A 21,902-nucleotide genomic window follows, 5' to 3' on the forward strand; every position below is an offset into this window, starting at 1 on the left:
GAATGCCCTGTGTTAAGGTCTGGTTAGGTTTAGGCACAAAAACCACTTGGTTAGGGTTAGGAAAAGATCATGGTGTGGGTTAAAATGAAAAAGAAAGTGACAAACACGTAAGCCTGCCCTCGCCTCAAGCCTTTCCCAGCTGACCCAGAGCCGGTCGCGGCGTACCATCAAGGTAGAAATACACCCGCCGGGAGCCATTCAGCACCGCGGACCGTCGGACCAATGGGTTGTTGGACCAATGACATGGACCCCAACCTTCATGGTCTACATCAACCACCTTCTTTGATCATGGTAGCAGCCAAACCGAACGGTTTCCGAAATTGGACGGTCTGGTCTGCAGAGGATTTCCTGGTTGCATCATGTGTTACAAGCTGCGCTTGATGAAGAGGGAGTAAGCTAGTAGTTAGCCCTAAATCATGGACCAAGAGATTGTTTTTATTTAATACTTGAGGAGATGACTCATCGCCAGAGACACCGCTGTTTGATGTATTTCAGGCTGACAGACTGTTTCAGGTAAACTTATTAAGTGATTAAGCTGTGTGCTTTAAGCTTATAGTAATGTTAACAACAGTTCACTGGTAGCCAGTTAATGTTTATCTACTGTTAGTTAACTTAATTAAAAATCGTCACCAGCATGCAATACATCTTGGGATAGGCTGGGCCACTAAGGATTCATCCATTGCATGCTCCAAAATCTGGGAAAGAAAGCTGAAGGAGCCTTCGAAATGGGACAGCCTTGGTGGCGCTGATGTGACGCAATTGGTTTTCAAATGCAGCCGAGAAAGGCTGCAGTCCCTGAATTGAGGCACAGCTTTAGATTTAATTGAAGAGAGATATTCGCACATCCAAATGGCTCTGATCGGAAAATATCACTTTGGTCTTTGAACAGAAAATCCAGCACCCCGCTCTTGCTCGATTTCTGTCTTCCTGGAACTTTTGTCTTTTGTCGTTATTTACAACATTGAGCTTAAATAGAAACTGCTTCACCCATTTCACATGTGTGCAAGGTGTGGAAGACATGGTGACAAGATATGGTGCACAACAACCTGTGCACCATATCTTGTCACCATGTCACACAATGAAAGAATAAAGGAACAGGAAAAACCTAGAAACCTCATGCTCCTTACACAATAAAGTCTATTTAGAAGATTATTAACAAAAAATGTTGATCTTATGAATGAACACATCGGCGTTGCACCTTTCATAAATCATTCATTCAAAATGTTCAACATTGTATACTATTATGCCGGGAATTTTAAGTTGGTCTTTTGAGATCCCAAAATCTCCCTTAAATCAAATAGATTTGAAATCTGTGCGAAACACTGAAAGCTTATATATTATACGTAAGAGTCCTGCATTCAAATTCTTATCTGAATAATAATGCAGAAGTATTATAAACAAAATGTACAATTACAATATTAAAAGTAAAAGCTCCTATCAGTGTCATTTTATTATACTGCAGAATTTAACTGATTTAAATTGCAGATGGAGCTAATTTTAACTGGCAATGAATTGTATTTTACAGTGTAATCCATCGTATGTGTTTTGTATGTTAAATTGTATTCTGCAAAGTAACTATCAATGTTAGCGATGTGAAAAAAGTTTACTTCCAGGTACATTGTATAAAGGAGAAGTGACTGTCGTTTTGTAAAATATGGCTTAAAGAATCTGTGATTGACTTAAGACCCAAAACTAACAACAAAATCCCTGCAAAAGTGCCAATCCAGGATCTGTGCCTGTTTGGAAAGCTCATCTATGTTACTCATTTTCTGCTCAGCTTGAGCTGCGTTCACCAGTGTGACCGGAGGCTCTGTGTGATCAATCCAGCAGCACATGCTTGATACTACTATTCTGTTATATAATGTTATGTGAGGCTATGCAGCCTTTGCAGCAGTCCCTCGGGTTCCTTGACTCTCCCAGCAGGTGTCTTTGGTTGTGATTCTTTTTTCGTACACTGACTGCACCAAGAATTCCCACAAATCCCCTCTCTTTCACAACTCGATTTGGAGCCTCGCTTTTCTTGACAGCCACTCTGGTGCCGTTATCACGTAACCACAACAAAGGCAGCTTCGACACGAGCTCCATCCCATTAATTTCATCCCACTGTCAAAGTGAGCAGCTGATTATCTAATGAGGTGTCTGTAAATAAATTAATATCTATTTTACATAAAAACTGACTTTAATGTTCTAAGTAATAAGACTGTCGCCACACACAAAGAGGCGGAGAAGTCTTGATGAGGGACACAGTTCTTCAGGGAATCCAAACCTCTCCAAGATTAAAATCATCCCATTAACAGCCCAGTGGATGTGGCAATTAAAACTGGTTTTCCTTTAAAGTCGTACTGAGTCTAAATGTTTCTGCGCTTGGAGGTTTGCTACAGCTGTGACTCTGCTGTCTATCTTCCCGCTAATAGGCAGGAAATGAGTGACTGAATAATGAGCACCTTCCAAAAGACGGAGTCAAAGTCGGTGCCATTGAACTTATCTGGCAAACCAGCTGCCGTCAGCTTTGGGCCCAGCAGAGTGACAAACTCCTCAAAGTCCACCTGGCCATCGCCTGCAGAAAAGAGGAACAGTTGGTGTTTATTGTCGTTGGTTTAACTGCCTACTACAGTCCGGTTTTGTGGGCAAACAGAGAGCAAAGCCTCTGTGCTTTTGTGACTCCACATCATAAAAATCCGAGCTGTGTGTTTGCCTCACCGTCCATGTCCAGTCTCTGAATGATGACTTCCAGCTCCACCTCGTTTGGCATGTAGCCCAGGGAGCGCATGGCCATCCCCAGCTCCTGCTTTGAGATGAACCCATTCCCATCACGGTCAAACACTTTAAAGGCCTCGCGGATCTCTGCAGAGAACACACACACACACACACACACACACACACACACACACACAAGCTTAAGTCTTACGGCAGAGCAGGATATGAAAGTGGGAAATGTTCCACGCAGCAAAGACACATTTGTTATGCTGCATCAATGCTTGAGTCATAGTTATATGAGGGTTGGCAGCTCAGGAGAACAAATTCCACCAGTAAAATGACAGAAAAAGAGCCAAAATAAAATAAATACCTTCGAACAAAGAGCTGAGATCAGGACATAGTGTCAACATGTTAAAGGGCAGTGCTCTCTGCTGTCCTTGCAATTACAATTTTATGGGGATGAATCAAACGTATGAAGTCTTATTTCTCTTGCGTGGCTGCCAAATCTAAAAAGCTTTGATGCCAAAAATAACCCTAACAAGAACATGTTCTGGTGTTATACAAGGTGGGAAAAGTGTAGCATTCTGGAGGATGCATTTCCTAGATATCAGCTTTGAATGCTAGAAGGGGCCAGCTACACCTACTGGCAGGTTCAGAGGGCAGTTATAAGCTCATTATCATCGATTTCCAATAACACACTTGGATTTTTTGCTCCTTGTTCTGCTGGTGCAGCTGTAATTAGACTCCCCTGCAGATTTTAGAAGTGACTTTTACCTGATTGCTGGTAAATTCACAAATTGACCATGGAAACATTAAATGTGCTAAAATATGTTGACATTTAGATGTACTAAATTATGTCTGACAACAAAAATCTACTTGGATCTGGGTCATGGAGCTCTCTGAAGCAAGTACTGCCAACTTGTTCTCACTCCAAAGTTGTAGAAATCTGGCGCTTGTGTAGTCACTTGCAGTGTCAGACACAGATGAAAAAGATGTCCTTTAACGTCGGCATGACACACGGCTGGTTGCCGTTATATTTTAACAACACTTGGTGGCGTCATGGGGTAAACCGGGAGGTACAAAAATGAAAGGTTAAGGTGGCGAAAGTCCAAGTGGAGCGGAAGGGAGGGGTGGTGAATGACTTTCACCCAGGAGAGAGGCGTTCACGTCCTGTAAGGGGGTGATCACACAGAAATGAGACACGGAAACACGGACGGTTCAAAGACGCTTGAAACGCTAGAAACGCTTATTCAATGCGCGCTAGACAAAAAAAACAGCAAGGAGCGCCTGTGGAGCGGGGGTGCGTGCACAACCGGGTGACACACACACACCTCCTGTCATCTCCCCTTGAATCTAGTGTTTCCCTCAAAGACAGTAGAGACAGTAGCTTACATGAAATTAGTACTGAGGTGTGCGTGTGTTGTATAATTCTTCAAAATCAAATATTGTCAGGATAAATTTCTCGTCTTCGGATTGCATTGTGTTGTCTGTCGCTCGTAAGTGCCGTAAAACTGCCGTAACTGACCAAACTGCCGTAACTGCCACAACAAAACAGGAAGGAGGATTTGATTTGATTGGTGCTGCTGGCGTCTGACGCTCAAAAAAATATTTTAACTTTTCAGCATCTACGCACGTCTAAAAACACGCGTCTAAAAAGAAGTGTCTACAAAAACGTGTGTCTAAAAAGACGCCAGAAAAACGCCCATCTAAAAAGACGCTTGAACGCCGGTCAGACGCACCGTATCATAGGAAAACAACTGTTTTACTGGCATCACGCTTCTAGAGTTTCATCTCGGTGTGATCGCCCCCTAAGATTCTAAAGCCACACCCTGTTCTTTTTTCCTAAACCTAACCATGTGCGTGAGTTGTTGAGGTGAGAGAAAACATAAATTTGCGGTGTTGTAATGACACCCAGAACTTCAGCAACCAACACACCCAGGGTACCTTGCATGTCGTATGTGGATGTGGAAAGTCCATCACCAAACATCGATATGTGACAAGGTCAGAGTGAGAATGCGTTGGTACTGCTGCATCCTGCAAATCCATGCCCATCTGGGTGAAATACCATGTTTTTAGGGAGTCCTGTAGTAATAAAATAAAACTGAAGTGAAACCTGTGCCTGGTCATTTAATGGGCTGATAACAGCCTACTGAACCTACTAGTAGCTGTAGCAGCCCTTTCTAACCCATATCTATGAGGCTGATGATGCCCATTCATTCAAGTGATCACATTCAAAATGGGAGCATTACCATCCGTGTTAACGTCTAGACAGGAAGACAAAAGAATGGCAAAATGTTAGAATATGATACCCACTAGTTGAAACAATGCTGCCAACTCAAAATGATTACTGACCCTATATGTGTAAGAGTTAAAATTATATGTGAAAGGTTTACTGCCATTACGTGTCTCTCGGTTCTTTTAACCAGAACCATTAGACGTGATCACATCACTCCAGTTTCAGCCTCTTTACCCTGGCTCCCAGTATGTTTCAGAATAGATTTTAAGATTTTATTGATTACTTTTAAGACTCTTCACGGTCTCTCTCCCAGCTATATCTCTAACCTCTTACCGGTCACACTAGGACGTACTTTGAGGTCCTTGGGCAGAGGTCTTTTGTCTGTTCTAAAGGTTTGGCAGAAAACTAAAGGGGACAGAGTGTTTACTGTCAGAGCCCTGAGGCTGTGGAACAATGTGAGTCAGTGATCATTTTTGAATCCCTTCTTAAAATATACTTTTATTGGAGAGCCTTTTCTGATTTTAGTTCATTTAGCCTGTCTTTATTTCCTCAGTTTTTATACATTAAAGTGTTTTTAATCAGTTCTTTTTAAAGTTGTTGATTTCATGTCTTGTCTGTTTTAATTATTAACATGTAAAGAACTTTATAAAATAAAGATTTATTATAGTATTATTATATCTCCTGACAAGCTTATTTTAAAGGCGCTGTATGTAAGAATGTGGCCAAAACGGTTACTGCACTCAAATTCAAAATACTGCCGCGAGTCGTGTCCACGCCCCCTCCCCTACAGATTCGAGGTTGCTGGACAGCAGCACGCTGGAGACTGATTTGTTTGCCCACGGGCAGCTGCCGTGGCAGGGCCGCGTCGCCGTGTCCTTGATCTTTGGTTTTCCAGCGGACCGTTCGAGCAAGTCTGGCTTCTCTGCTGCTAACGCTGCTGCCGGGATACAGCTCATGAGGAGCTGGCTGCTAATGCTATGTACCGGGACACTGCTAATGCTGCTTGCTGTGCTGCTGTAGCTCAGTCGTAACTGTAACTGATGCTGAGACTCTACTGACTGTGTGACTGGTAGACGGCAGTGGGTGGTGCAATAGGCCAAAACACAAATTCATATTGATATTCTGGTCGTACTATTGTTGTCGGTGAGATCAGTATGTTATATGAACATTATTCCTTAGTCTCTGTGACGTATTAGGATGATTTTATGACTATTTGCTTTAGATTTCTTACATATAGCTCCTTTAAGATAGATCCATGCATGAAGAATGTCTGTAACAAAATTGTCACTATATGGATGGTGAAGAATATTTGAAATATATAAGAATATATGGTGAAGAATAAAAGAAGAGCTCCTATGGTGGTCAGCATCTTAAGTAAATGATCTGTTATAATTCTATCTGTTTTGCTGCTTTACATCCATTAAACGGACAACCTGCAAATGTTTTTAGCAGATCAGCCTTCTAGTCATGACGCTAACTAGTCAGCATAAGAAAACATTTATGTTACAGCTTATGATATCATGAGGCTTCTCTGTTTGTGCTGAAAACTGGGCATTTTTTAACAGAAAGTCTGCGTTTAAAAAAACTGGGCATTGAGTTTTAAAGATGTTGGCAGGGAGAGTCTAACAAAGAGATGCTATTCTATACACTGTCTGTTCCTCTACTTTCAAGTAGTTCTCTTTGTTGGGAATGTGGGGGAGTTTGAGGTGTGTATTCATGAGGTCTTTTAATAGATTCTCAACATAGTTGTGTTGTGAATTTTTGTTGATACCAGAGAGGATGAGTATGTCTCAAATATTTCGGCTTAGTATGTTTATAATTTGTTAAATCACTTAACAGATGTGATGTGGCTGTGTTTGAATTCGAGTCTAGAACAACGGTCTCTTAATTCTTTGTGAAGCTCCTATTTGTTATTGATACTAGCTGGGAAGCTGAACGTGATTTCTGTAGTTTGAAGCTGTGCCCATGGAAGAGTCCTGCTTCTATCTTCTCTATTTTTTGGATGATTCTGGTGTACTTTTGAAGGATTTGGAATCCATGTTGTCTCAGCTGTAATAATAGTGGTTAATAAAAGCCTCCAAGTCCATTAAATCCTCCACTGTGAGATTATTCTGTTCTGAGTTTGGAGCAGCAGATGAATTGTAGGTTTGGGCTGATAAGTGCTTTAGTTTTCCATGATAAAATACTTTGTGTTTCAGTAGCTGCTTTGTTCATGTTAAATCTTACACCCACCGTCCAGTCACACAAACTAACCTGACTGGTACTGAGAACACTATCAAGCACTGCAACCCTGAACTTATCAAGACATTATCCAGAGGAGCTGTATGTGAGAACGCAAATGTCCAAATCAGACCAGACTCTAAACAGAATTTACCCTGCCAGCTCTCAAGTACAAAGTCCGTGTTATGTCCGAATGAATTCACAATGACCAAGTGAGCATGTTAATGATATTTCTAACATGCACGAAACAAGAATACAAACATCTGAGGCTGGAAAGAAAATGGTCATTTAGATGAAGACAATAGAGAAAATGTCTGACTAGAGGGAAGATGAGTTTCTGGAACTTCTGTCGGTAAGGTCCAATGATGAAACAGCAAGAGACTGGGTTGTTTATGACCAATTTATGCACCGGTTATGTAAACAAAAAGACTGATTTCTGCAGCGCACTTTTTGCGTCTTGTCCTGCCTCCTGTATGCTCTACCCAGGCGCCACCCAACTTAAACCAAACTCAGTATTTCCAGTAGGTGAGAACGCGTCTGACATGGAAAATTGCCTGTTGTGGGTTACATGTGTGAAAGGGAAATTCAAGACACTGTCTGCACCATGGACGATATGGCAGCTCCCCAAAAGTGAAACCAAGACATTTTGATCTCCCGTTGGTGGTGGGTATAGTATAAGTCATTGACCCCGCCCCCTCCATGTTCATGGATGGGACATGAGCCAAACTAAAAAACTCAGAGTACACAAATACCACAATGTTCTATGTCTGCCCCGGAGCCTCCTACCAGTGGGACGTGCCCAGAACACCTCTGACAGGAGGCACCCAGGAGGCATCCTGATCAGATACCCAAACCACCTCAACTGACCCCTTTTGAGACAAAAGAGCAGCGGTTCTACTCTGAGCTCCTTACCCTATCTCTTACCCCCAAATTCCACCAGGTGCGTGTGGTTTGCGTCTGCGCTCCGGAACGGCAGCAGAGCCGATACGTTTCAGTTCTAGTCAATGTGTGCTTCCACCGGCTGCGGCGCTCTGGAGCCCTCCGCAACAGATAGGCAGGACTTCTATTTTTGCCGGACGCCGGAGCACAACGCAGCAATTCAGCACAGAGCAGATCGTGCGGGGCATGGCGTCGTGCACAGAAACAAAATGAAACATCCGGTTAATTTTCAAAATAAAATACACAGTGTTCACGGCGGATCATATTTCCCTGCACTAGACCTTGAAAACGTCATAATGGGGGGAGGCAGGCCTGAAGTCAACAGGTCAGAGTTTTTCAGACATCATTTCACCCTGTTGACACCATGGACGAGGAGATGTTAATCATGGAGGTGCAAAACCATAAAATCATATATGACCTGTATAATATGGTCCAGCGCAGCCGTTCCGCAACGGACACGCATCCACTGAAATTCCAGTGTAAGGCTGAGCCCAGCCACACCATGGAGAAAACTAATTTCGGCCGCTTGTACCTTGGATCTCATTCTTTCGGTCACTATCCAGAGCTCATGACCATAGGTGAGGGTTGGGACATAGATAGACCAGTAAATTGAAAGCTTCGCCTTCTGGTTCAGCTCCCTCTTCACCACGACTGACCAGCGCAGCGCCTGCATCACTGCTTGAGGCAGTAACTCAAGTTACACAGTATCTGGAAATTTCAAGGTGTGGGATGCTATAAACAGTTGATTAGTAGATTCATGCTAACCTGACAGCTGTGTGTGCCAATCGGTTTGCTCACATTCAGTGGTGCTGCTCATGATTGGTTGGGTCGGTATGGGCAGGAACTTGATACAGTAGAGATCACTGCTGCGCAGATGGCAGTAGCTGTGTCCAGGATATTCTGGCCTCATTTTTATACAGTGGGGGAAATGGAGTCATGTTGTCCATCTTTATATGCAGTCTATGGTGCATTGTCCAGAGTTCATTTGTGGAAAAGGCTTATGACTGATGCACCACCATTCATAATCTGTCTCTTGAAAATCCCCAGACTTTATAGAAGTGTAATATTAAACCACTGGAGTACCACTTTAACTTGATTATTAAAAAAATGGAGTACAGTGCTTCACATTACTGGCAGCAGCTGGTCTGAGATAAACAGAAGAAAAACAACCTGAACAAATGAAACAAAAAAGGACAAGAACTGCCTCAGCAAAATAAAATCCAATAAAAAGATGTCACAGTTCTGGACACACAGTTCGAACTCTGTGAAGCACAGAGAAACAGTGCAGAGGATGCCCCCCGCTATTACACAGCCACAATCACTACAGGAAATCTCTAAGCAGTTAATTCCTCAGTTCAGCCACACTGCGCATCTCCCCTCGCTCTCTGCCTGTTTACTCTTCATGAGGGACTCAATCCCTTCATTTATATGCAATAACATCCACAACCGAGTCACCTACAATTTTAGACTTGTCACATCTTGGTGTCACACGCCTGATTAGCACACAAAAGAGCAGAGCAGGAGATGAATCTTAAGATGGAGATGATGCACAAAGTAAATCTGCAGAAAATCACATGTTGAATCTGTAATCTCTCTAATCTGCTGGAATCAGGAACCTTAAAACGCATCATTAAATAGTCATGTAAGAGTCTGTGTGATAAGGTTGAAGAGAATTAGGCATTTCCCGGAGAATTACAGATTAAAGTAGTAAAGATAAGTTGGTATATTAAGACAAATGTAGGGTTAGTTTTGAATGAGTCATGAGAACATAATGAGCTGAATGCCGCTGCAACTTGTCGCTCACAATAACAACCTTCGAGGTAGGCGAAACGAAAATTCAAATTTGAATTTAAATGACTTTCCCTTCTCAGTTCTCAATTAGCTGTTGTTAAGTCACTGAAGTGTAATGCTAAGCAAACTTTATCAATCCACTGCAAAGTCTTGTGAATGGGAAATTGCTGCTCTGGTGATTTACCGGAGTGTCAGAGCGGCGACAAATGGCCGAGCCTTGGGGCCAAAAATCAGCAGCATGACAGCCTGAGACAAATATTACGGTCGGAAAACAAAACATAAAACACCAATGATGGCAGCGAGCAGCGTGTGTCATTCTGTGTATAATGCAGTAGCAGGGCTTCAGGAAATGGTTCGTTGTAATCAAGTACACGTCCGCAGAATAGTAACCGTGCCACGGGGACGGAGGTACTTGGCAATCATGTATTACAATGGATTACATCTGGGCATGCAATTTATAAAACCCAGCAGAGTGACATTCGCGGCAGCTATTTTTCACACTGCTTTGCCCAACACAATGTCTTACTGGAGGTATACTTTGAATCATTGAGAGCCTCCAGCTGTGTTTTTTTTCCCCCCTTCCCTGGATGTGATCTTATTGTTTATAGAATAACAATACCTCAGTATCCACCTGAGGTCCCCGCTCCATGTGTTTACTTTAGAAAGAGGGGCTTTCCAGCACACAAGAAAAAAAAAAACATGTTGCCGCCACGCAGGAGGCAAACACACTCTTAAATAAGGTGCCAAAACAGTTTTAGCAAATACTCCGTCTCCCCTGAAAGCGTTATTTGTTGATGAAAGGCCAAGGTGAGCAGAAAAACATCCCGACCGGTGAGTGGTTCATAGTGTATTTGATATAAAAAGTTTGTATTGTGCTGTAATGAAATGCAGGCACAATTTGTTGTGGGTGGATTTTATACTCTGTCACAAACCATTTACAGAATACAAACACCTCAGTGCTGCACGGGCCAGAAACATTATGAATGGCTTATCAAGTCCAGCGAGATATACGACTGTAAAGCTGAAATATGTACAGCCGTTACAAATATATTATCAGAACCTCTTGGCTTGAAATCAGGACAAATGGAGCGGTGCTAGAATGTAGTGACAAATCTCTAAAGTAATGCCGACCATACATAATCCCCACTCCCATTTATCAAAAGAGGCTGACTAATCATCCTCCAAAAGAATTAATTTCTCCTTTTGACCACACGCTATCCAGATAGAGTGCTATCTCCATCTTAATTGTCCTTAGGAGAGACAACTACATTCTCCCGTTTTCAATTTACTCTGTGAGCCCGAAAAATGGGCCAAATCCACATGTGTGCCCCCACGGTGACTCCATTGTAATTGAGAAACTGCCGCTGTCAGAATCAGAAGTGTTCTCCATCCCTGACTGTGAATAAATGCTCTGGCAAAAAAAAAAAAAAAAAATGAATAGCTCTGATATTGGTGTAGGACTGTGAAGATGACCTGAATTATCCTGCCCAATCAAAGAGAGGCAGTTGGCAAAATTTAACCACCACTTAGTCATGTAGCCTTGAAATAAATGGATCTAAATACGAGGCACGCATAATTAAAGCAACAGTGGGTCAGCGGCTGCAATCCACTTTCATGTTCCCGAATCATAGAGGCAAAAAAATAAAGCAGTGGATAGAGATTTATTTTCTGGCCACAATGACGAGAGATTTTGTTTCACACTGCTGCCTAATTTTACATATTTTATCATAGCATATAACTGTTTAATATTCCACCAATTTACAATTTTCTTTTGGATACACCATGGTGATATGATCATATGCATTAATCATTTGCATTATTCATTAATCTGGTGATTATTATTTTTAATCATGTATTTTATTAAATGAGAGAAAATACCAGATAAATGGTCATCCAAAGTTCCCACTGCCCAAAGTGACATTGTCAGATTGCTTGTTTTGTCTGAACAGCACTTCAAAATTAAATTAAAAGATAACTTGGTTCACATTGATAATATAAAAAAAGAAAATCCACATATCTTTGTATTTAAGAGGCTGAAAACAAGTGGGGAGTTTGAACTCCAAAGTGGGGGAGCCCTTCTGTGTGGAGTTTGCATGTTTTCTCTGGGTACTCCGGCTTCCTCCCACAGTCCAAAGACATGCAGGTTAATTGGTGACTCTAAATTGCCCGTAGGTGTGAATGTGAGTGTGAATGGTTGTCTGTCTCTATGTGTCAGCCCTGTGATAGTCTGGTGACCTGTCCAGGGTGTACCCCACCTCTCGCCCGATGTCAGCTGGGATAGGCCTCAGCATTCTCTGACCTGACCTTATAAAATGCTGTCAAAACGTTGCATTTTTGAACATCTAATATCCACTGAGCATCCTTAAAGGGACAGTTCACCACAAAATCAAAATACATATTTTTCCTCTTAACTGTAGTGCTCTTTATTGATCTAGATCAGGGGTGCCAAACATACGGACGGGGGGCCAGAACCAGCCCGCCAAAGGGTCCAATCCAGCCCAGTGGATGACTTTGCACACCTAGAGTTTATGCACATGTGAAGGCTGAGAGGTTTCAGGTGGAATTTAAATGACAATGAATACTTTTTATTAACCAGCAGCTTCAGCGCAAAAGAATCTGTATCTGACTTCTGTCATAAAACAATATTAGTGGAACCCTGCTGCTAAGACACTGACAAAACTTCAGATTGTAAGGCAGGGGATGACTGCTTCTTCAATAGCTTCCAATTCAGTGGGAAATTATGAAGAAAGGTCACATGTAATGAAGCAGTAGACTGACTACAAGTGGAAAAACTGAGACATACTGGTGAATTTGCAGATAATTTTTCTGAGGATATCGCAGGCTCTTCATTATTTGTTTTGTCAGTGGATGAATGTTTTCAGGATGGACGTCTTTACACTAAAAAAAGGAAAAAAATTGAAGGGGTTGATATTTATAGGTTATTATGGAGTGGTTTTACTGGTGCGGCCCACTTGAGATCAAATTGTAACTAAAACTAGTTGTACACCCCCGATCTAGATTGTTTTGGTGTGATTTGCAGAGTGTTGGAGATATCAGCTGTAGAGATGTCTGTCTTCTCTAAAATATAATGAAACTAAATGTCAAGCTGTAACGTTAGCCAGCTCAGTGGTGCTAGGTGAGCTAGCAGATGCACGCTTCCTTCTGTGCGGTGACACAATAAACAGCTGGCTAACATTATCTCAATGGCCAGAATCTCCAACACTCAGCATCTTACACTAAAACAAACTAGACTGATAAATAGATCTACAGGTAAGATTTGGGGGTGAACTGTCATAAATGTTAACATTCATTTGTAGTTGGTGAATGTTGGTCTAATATTCAATCTCTGTTTTGGTCTCTTTCTGCAGATTAGTGACTCTTTAGCTGCTGAATGCTCCACTGTGTTCACCAGCTAGGCGCTAACTTTAGCCTGTCTGTCGTCCAGTCCAGGTTGGGGTGTGTACAGTGGGGTTTTTTTAGCTTTTGTATTGAAATGAGCTGTCTGCTAATGTTGCTAGAGACTGGTTTGATGAGAGCTGTGAGAGTCAACCAAAACAGTAACAGTTCAAGGGACTTCCAGGTTTGTTAAAAGAGCCCGGTCTCACTCAGAAGTCGTTGAAATCCAGCGCTTGGGCAGTGGCTTGCAGTGTCAGAAGCCAATGAAAAAAGGTGTCCTTTAACGTCGGCATGATATACGGCCGGTTGCCATTTCAGTATAATGGCACCCAGTGGCATCAGGGAAACACAATGGGACAAGGACGAAAGTTAAGGTGGCGAAAGTCGGAGTAAGACAGGCGGATGGGTCCAACAAACACTTTCATCTGAGAGAGTGGTGTTTGTTGGACCCATCCACATCTCGTAAAATTCGAAAGCCAAACCCTGTTCTTTTTTCCTTAACCCAACCTCGTGCTTTTGTTGTTGAAGGGGAAAAAATGTCAATTTGCAGTGTTGTACTGACGTGCATTTTAAGAGACTGTATGTAAAAACTTCCTCTGAAAACAGAAGTGTGTCTTGAAAGAAGACGATGCATGTAACAGGCAGAACAACTTGGTTGTTGATGTCCCAGAACATCAACAAGCAACACGCCCAGGGTACCTTTCACGTCAAATGTGGACGTGGAAAGTCAATGACCAAAACATCAATATGTGACGAGGTTGAAGTGAGAATGTGTTTGTTAAAATCACATTTGAACTCTTCTGAACTATTTAAACTGGCGTAGAAGCAGCACATATAATGAACCTACCATTTCCTTTAAATGAGACAATCTCCACTGAGTTCTTTCCTTCATTGCTGCAGATGTTATTACTGCCTCTGGCTTCTCTATACTCCAGCTAATCTAGCTTTCAGTTTGAATTACATTTTACTCTATTACCTTATTAATATACATATGATGATTTCTTTATATATATATATATTTTTTTATTTTTTTTATTTTTAGGAGCTGCTGTTGTTGCATCTTCCACCCGGTCTCTGAGACCACAGCTCCACTGGGGAGATGTGAATATTTTTGTTGAAAGCGCGTGGTATTTGCTTTGATGTAGAGAGGTGCTTGTTGGCCTTCAAAGACGCGATGCCACGCGGTCCCCTGTGGTGTGATCTGACAGGGGATGAAAAGCCCAAGTTAAGATCGCGAGCAGCGAGAGCCGAGCATCTGAAGCCGAACTCCCACAAGAGAAAGGTGCAGTGTGTACTTCCATTGTGCCGCGCCGTGCTCCCCTGTACACTGTTGTATATCAATGAGGTGCACGAGATCCTTGCTGCAGCACAGAGGCATGGAACAGTCTGTGAGCAGAACGCAGTGGCAGACAAAGCCATGAATTGCTTAGAAATGGAGCTGATTCATGCAGGCAAACAGAAAATGCTCGGATTCATGACGAGGGTGAGGCATACATGACAAAGGGCATGACATCCACTTTCTATGTGCCATTTTCTATTAGTCTCAGGATACAGAGTGAACAAAATGTTAAGAATATAATCATCCTTGGCTGTGTATGTATGATAAAGAAAAAGCAATTAGAAAAGAAACGGTTGAAATAAACTCCTCATCCTCACAGAGCAGAAATACATCACATGGGAAGCATTTATTTGGGTTTTCGAGGCATGCCTGAAGCAAAGCTTTACCCCTTTTCAGGCTAAATTTAGCAGCAGTGAAAACTTTTGCTAATTACACGCGGTGCACTTTGAGCAGAACAGGGTAATGCCGGGGCTTTTGTAGCGGTGAAGTGTCCGTGAATGTAATCCAGGGCCTGTTTTTCGAAGCCTAGAAATCCTCTTCGCTTCAGTCAGACCTGCATCTGCTTACGGCTGCTTTGGATTGGTAATTGCAGCACACCCACTCTTTATGTAAGACCTTATCAGTGTGAGAAAAACACTGCTGTAGAAGGGGGGGTTGAACCTTAGGCAACTATTTTTAAACACCCATAGCAACCTTAATCCATCTTTAGCTGGATATGGGCCGACTTGGGCACCCAGAAGATTTGAATATTACCATAACAGGCTTCTAATAAGGCTCTGGAGAATTCAAAAGGGGTATATGGCAGAGTTTAAGTCGTCTGTGTCTTGAGGAAAAATCCCATCTCTGGGTTTGGATAGGAACTCTTCCCCCCATTATGAAATTTGAAGCGCTTTAACCTCATCAATGCAACACTGGCACGACCACAGGGAGAAACTGAAAGGAAGAAAAAATTGGAAAGGTCAAGGTGCTTCATTCTCTATAAGAAAAAATCCCCCGGCCAACCCTCTTAAACCCCACTTGACCTTGAGCGATTGAAGTCAGTGAAAGGCCGTGGAATTTTAGCCCATCTCTGATGCCTCTTTCGGCCTTTCTTTTCCAGCAGGGAGGGGAAATCATTGATCTGTTCTCCATTTTTTTTTGCCTCTCCTGCTCTTATGTTTTCAAAGCTGCAAGTCCTCATCATCACAGCCGATACCAAGCTGAGCCGGGGCCAATATCCACAAGGCGAAAAACCCGTGAGAAGCACCTCAAACAAAGGTCAAAAGTGAACAATCAAAAGCCTCCGCTCTGCATTACAGCTCCTCCAGCACTCCCTCATCAGTTCCACCACGTTAACGGTGCGCGCTCGCTTATGGATCCCGTTTTCTCTACCGCTGGATTTTGTTATTGTCTGGTGTAGACTTTGCAGCATTGTTCATCAAAGGGAAGAAATATTACCCAGGGGAAAAAGCACTTCACCTTCCAGAACTCATCACAGTTAATTTCACAGGTAATAAAGTCTGCTGGATCCACTCCTTCATGGCAATCGATCAAAATGGGAATAAATGACTCAACTTTAACCTACCTGACAGATGCAATCACAGCACTTCACGATATTCATCTTTAATCTCCGCCACATGCTTTCAATCGAAACCCAACTTGGCAAGGTAGGATGTCATGCCACATTACGGTAACTGATTAACTGAGAACTTATTGGAGACTGTGGTTGTTGACGTGATCTGGATGTTAGAGAAACTACATGAAGTGGTCACTATTAAAAACACGTAAACATGGTAAGTCTTAATACCTCACCATAAATCTAGGGTTCCTAAAGGAAAAGCCAGGGTACAGAGAGAAGAAAATGAAAGACGAGAGGCAGTGGCCAAATATCTGGCAAAAACAAGCACAGATATGACAGGTGAAGCTGATATGCAGAAGTGAGGACTTGAGTAATTTTAGCAAATAAAACTTGCTATATCCGGCTCAGTTTTAAAGCTACAGTGATGACACAGGTATCATTTGAAACAAGAGGACCTGAGGCATACAGTGGCACCAATCATGTTATGCTATCTTGGTGGAAAAGGAGGCAAGTAACGCTCCAAAGTTCCACATTTTTTTCGGCAATGGGTGTGGAAGAGGGGCCTACTTTGGAAAATGTTGTCCACCTGGGTAAACATTCAATCACAAGGTTAGCAGTTCAATACCCGGCTACTACTGTCCAAGTGTCGAAGCATGTCAAAGTGTCCATGAGCAAGACACTGAATCCAAATTGAAACCTTGAGGCAAGCACCTTGTATGACAGCTCCATCATCGCCAACAAATGCACAAATGTGTGTGTGAATGGGTGAAGGAGAGGCAAATTGTAAGACGTAGGCTTGGTCCAGTAAGGTGCTGAAAAATAGAACTGATACCACTCTGTACCGTAAACACAAAGCTATCGCCAGCGGCCAGTTAGTTTCGCAAGAAGACCAGAAACAGCAAGCCTTGCTCTGTCTGATGGTAACAAAATCTGCCTAACAACACCTAAATTAACAAAAGTTTGTTTAATCTTTAAAACATTAAGTGTAACAGCAACACAGTAACTCTCTGGAGTCTCTGCTGGTTCCCTGACAACTGCTCAGAGTCACCAATTAGACCGAATCACGCTTGTTTAACTTCCGAAGAAAGTCCCTGCATCACATAACAAAACATTAACTGTGCTGAGCAAATGCTGCCTCAATTAGTTAGTTATTAGACACCTAAAATAAATCAATATCAGTTTAGGTGTACAACCTTTTCTGACTGGGAACTGAATCTGTTATCTCAAAGCCACAAGACTTCATTAAAATAAACTGTAATATTATTTAACAGTAAACCTATGAGGAGTTGCTGATCTACCACTGCTTAAAGTTGCATACATTTACAAGGATATTGATTTTTTTTGGTGGCTAAAAGACGTTTTGCTGCAGCCCCCATTTTCAGCGATACACTATTAAGCACCATAGGTAAATCTTATTTAACTATACATCTCACGTTGTAGTTACAGCTAAAAATGACAACAAAAATAAATAAATCCACAGATTTATTGTGTTAATTAGTGAGCATCAGAGGTGCTGGCTGATGGATTTTGGTACCTTTGGACAGAGCCAGTTTCCACCCTGTTAATTGGCTGCCAGCATTAGCTTTATATTTAGCATATCATTTTCTTTTTAACTCTTCCTTAGAAAGAGGCCATTACCCAAAATATGAAACTTTTGCTTTAAATGTCTTTTAATTTAATGAAAAACAACAACTTTTCAGTAGTTATTTCGAGAATGTCATTAATTGAACATTAATGTTTAGTTAATAAACTCCACAACATTTCCACAAACATATTAAACACAACAAAAAAAAGAGCCTTCAGAAGCAGTTTGACTCGTCAGATACAACCTGTGGCTCACCAGCTGCGATGCTGGGTCGCCTCACCCTCTTAGAAATGGCCCGTTCCTGCTCACACCTTTTTATCACCATCTATGTCAAGTAGAGCTTTTTCATATGCCACCCATCTCATCCAGGCAGGTGATACAACCCAGAGAGCCATTTTGAAATCCATTCCTGCCTGCCTGTCTGTCTGTTTGGCATTTTGTGTGGAACGACCGTCCATCATGCAGGTAGAGCGGGAACAGTCGAGGACTGAGCAGAGTGACGGGAAGACGGGCAAAGTGAGATTTATTATTCTCAGCCTGATTATATACGAGCAGGGCGCTTTCATGAGCGTCCCACTGCAGCAGATCTCTAATGTCACGAACCACATCCTTTGCCCAAAATGGATGAAGTTAATCTTCCTGTCTTGTATTTGTTTTCTTCTCCAAGGTGAGGTGTGTGCATTTGTCTTCTTTAGTGGTTTTTAATGATAATCAGGGAGGCCTCTGAGGAACTTAAAAAAACTGATTTCTCTGCAGGTCCACCATCTTCCCTTAATAATAAACTTTGTTTATAAAGTAATTCATACAAGAAACGCAGCACAAAGTGCTTTACAATAAGGGCAGTATAAGCACTGAGGGCCGAATTCACAAGGGATTGCGTGGCTTTTGCGGCCACTAAACCGGTAAAAATGGAGCAAACAGATACCGTCTAATTCACAAAGCACACGCAGAGGGTGAAATGCTCCACTAACTGCGCTGCCAAGCAGATTGCGCCTCGGTGATCCGGTGTTATTTGCACGTATTTAAATGAGGTAATATGCATATATTTGGCACAAAAATTGCCCCTTTCTATGCAAATGAGCCTCATTGTTAAACAACGTCTAATTCACTAACACCAGCGCTAATAGCCACACGCTTGTGCAGCTTGTGAGGCATTATATGATCATTTTTCTTTGGTCCTCCGCTTCAAATCATGCCATCTTCTTTTACATTCAGATGGCGTGCGTTTGAAAACTCCTATGGAACTCACAGACTGGGATATCAGATCCCATCAGCCTCGTCAAATACGGTTTCTTTCTCCAGCTGTTGTATTTCCTGCCTGGAGTTTTGAGGTTTCGCACCTCCTCGGTCAGGACCTCAAGCTCGCGTTCTGAAAATTTCATCTTTCTCTTCTGAGCGGCAATTTTTCTGCCACGGTGTTCTTGGCGCAAAGCCAGCATTTATACTTTGCCATGTGGCTAATTGCAATCAGGGGCAAATCAGGGGCAAACTGCACTCAGCTGCCAAACTTTGTGGGCGTGTTTGCACTGGTATATCATTAGCGCAATATCCTTTGTGAATAGGACGTTAAGACGGAGCAAACTGCGGGTGCAAGTGAAGTGCAATTCAAGGTGCTATCAGCGGCCGCAGTTCATTCTTTGTGAATTCGGCCCTGAGTGCTTCACATGAAAATGGACAGAATGGACATAAAACAGCCAAACAAGGCAATTCAACATAAAAGGACATTTAAAACAGTTTAAAACATGCATTAACTGATTCAGAAAATCATAGAGTTGTAAAATCATAAATCATAAAATCGAGTACGATTTTAAAAGAGTTGCAGCACCATGAAGCGTAAATACAAATTAAAAACGTAAAAAGAAAGTTTCAGACCTGTAACAGGAAGTCAGAGCTACTTTAAAGGCTATGGTCCTGATCACACAAGATGCACTTTAGCAGCTGATTTTAATGAGAATTAAGCTTTTTGCTGGCAGTTTTTGCGTTGCAATGCGTCTAGCGTTTCTACACTCTAAGTGCCTGGCGTTTTTTCCGGAGCGCTCTTAACGCCTTGAGTTGAAAAAACTCTAACTCAGAGCAGGAAAACACCTCATGTCATCTCTGCCTTTTCCCCATTGTCCAATCAGATGATTTCAGAGGCGGGCCTTCTGTGGTGGTCGTGATGACAGGTTTACAGCTGGTAAACAATGGAGGAGAAACTGGTGGTAGTGGTTGCTGGTTACCCAGTGCTATACGGCCCAACGTAGGTTGTCTCACTGCCCCCGAGTCATCCTAAAATATGCCTGGAAACGTCCATCATGGAGGCGAAGCTCCTGGACCAACTGGTGGACTCTCCGTTTCCCTGTGACCAGCAAACTTTTTGCTCTCATCCATGACCATGGCTACAGCAAATACCCTCTGCCTGTCCATTTCAGGGACTAGACAAATGAATAAAATAACTAAACAGTACACTGATTACACAGGAATGTTAGGAGGTGATGGGGTGGTTGCCTGGCAACAATAAAAAGGCATTCAATTTAAAAAAAAAAAAAAAAAAAAAGCCTGCAAAACGTGTCCTGTGTGATCAGGGCCTAAAGTGAACAGATACGTTTTTAGCTTTTAGCTTTCTTTTAAAAATAATCAACGAGCTAGCCTCCCTGATATCTATACTGTAGGTAGTGTGTTCCATAGCTGTGGGGCATCCCCAGTCTTTTTCCAGCTGATACTGGGAACCTCCACTAAACCAGCAGCAGATGATCACAGTGTTCTTGGAGGCAAATAGTTAACAAGGGAGTTAGCCATGTAGCTCGGTCTCAGTCCATGTAGAGCTTTGGAGGAGGAGCTGAAGTAAAAAGGCCAGTAAAAAGTGCATTACAGTCAGCTTGAAATAAAGGCATGAATCAGTTTCTCTACATCTTTGTCATTTAGAAATAGTCATACCTTAGCTACGTTTCTGAGGTGGAAAAATTATGCTCTGGTCGCCTTGTTAATGTAGGACTTGAAGCTTAGATCTGATATCAAGGATCACACCAAGACTTTTAACCTCTGATTTAATCCAGGGAGATAAATTCCCCAGATTATTAAGCAGCTTTAAAACTCATTCAATGTTATATCACCATCCTGCATCAGTGTTTTAAAAGATAAAAAAAAAACACAAATGAGAAGCTACCAAAGTCCAATTTCTGACAGTGAACTCTGAATATGTTGCAGGCTTGATAGGCATTTTAACTCTGGAGTAAATTAACAATTACTGTAGTCAGTGCTGTGGATGCCGCATGTCTTTCTTCTTTGTTAATCATTAACAAAAGCCATCTGAGTTATGAACTGATGTTTGCCAGGCTTGTAACATTGTCAAAGGATTTGAAAGGCAAAAAGTGGAAATGCAGTGTCAGGAAAAAAAACCCACTTCATTTATTTGCTTGATTCACTTTTTTGTTACAATATTATTTCAGAGCGAGAATGCTTTGATGAAAACTGAGTTCTTTTGTGTAGGAAGGTATAAAAAGCTCTCGTCTATGCGAGAGGAAACAAACAATTTGTTTAGGGGATCCAATTTAAGGGTAAAACGAGGTGGAGGCTTTCTAAGAGAGCAATAATTGAACTAATTTTGGCTTCCTCTGAGAGAGCCTTGCTACCAGCAGTCAATATCGGAAGTGAACAGGAGAGGAAAGATAAGTGTTTGGTTTTGGTAAACACATCTGGATCGTTTACACACTCCACACACGTGAAAATGAGCCAGCACATCCAAATGGTCTCAGCAGCATATGTTTTAAAATGGTCGCAGTTGACCCGCTTGGAAGTTCACCCCCACAACGCCCACTGATTCTGCACCAGCAATACGTTATGTGCATAATTTCTGTCTTGCCAAGCAGATGCCGGTGTCTTTAAATATCTTCATTTGTATTCATGTAAGTATTTCCAAAGGAATGGAAGACAACCCTCTACCTCAGGGCGAAGGAATGAGTCAATGTTTTCTGCTGCAGCTACAGTAGGAGTCGAGCAGAAACATCAAGATCGCCTCACAGGCAGTTTATGCCATTAGGAACACAGTGGTGTCAGGGTTTTTTTGAGCAGCTGTCAGTCAAAGCGATTTGCAGAGTCCCCAAAACTCTGCCAAGGGAGCGACTAAAAATGTTGAAAAAGAAGCCCCAATACCATTTGTTAA

The 21,902-nt window shown here is 42.2% G+C and overlaps 1 protein-coding gene across 1 annotated transcript in view; it reads right to left on the minus strand.

Moving 5' to 3' along the window:
* Positions 1-21,902, minus strand: part of LOC126394362 (calcium-binding protein 7) — a 44,533-nt gene that overhangs the window by 10,933 nt on the left and 11,698 nt on the right. The window contains exons 2-3 of the mRNA XM_050051136.1: positions 2,701-2,844; positions 2,445-2,557 (exon numbers count right to left, since the gene is read on the minus strand). Coding sequence (XP_049907093.1) covers positions 2,445-2,557; positions 2,701-2,844 — 257 coding nt within the window. The remainder of the gene's footprint in view (positions 1-2,444; positions 2,558-2,700; positions 2,845-21,902) is intronic.

This window comes from Epinephelus moara, chromosome 8 (genome assembly GCF_006386435.1).
Source record: "Epinephelus moara isolate mb chromosome 8, YSFRI_EMoa_1.0, whole genome shotgun sequence".
NCBI classification, from domain to species: Eukaryota; Metazoa; Chordata; class Actinopteri; order Perciformes; family Serranidae; genus Epinephelus; species Epinephelus moara.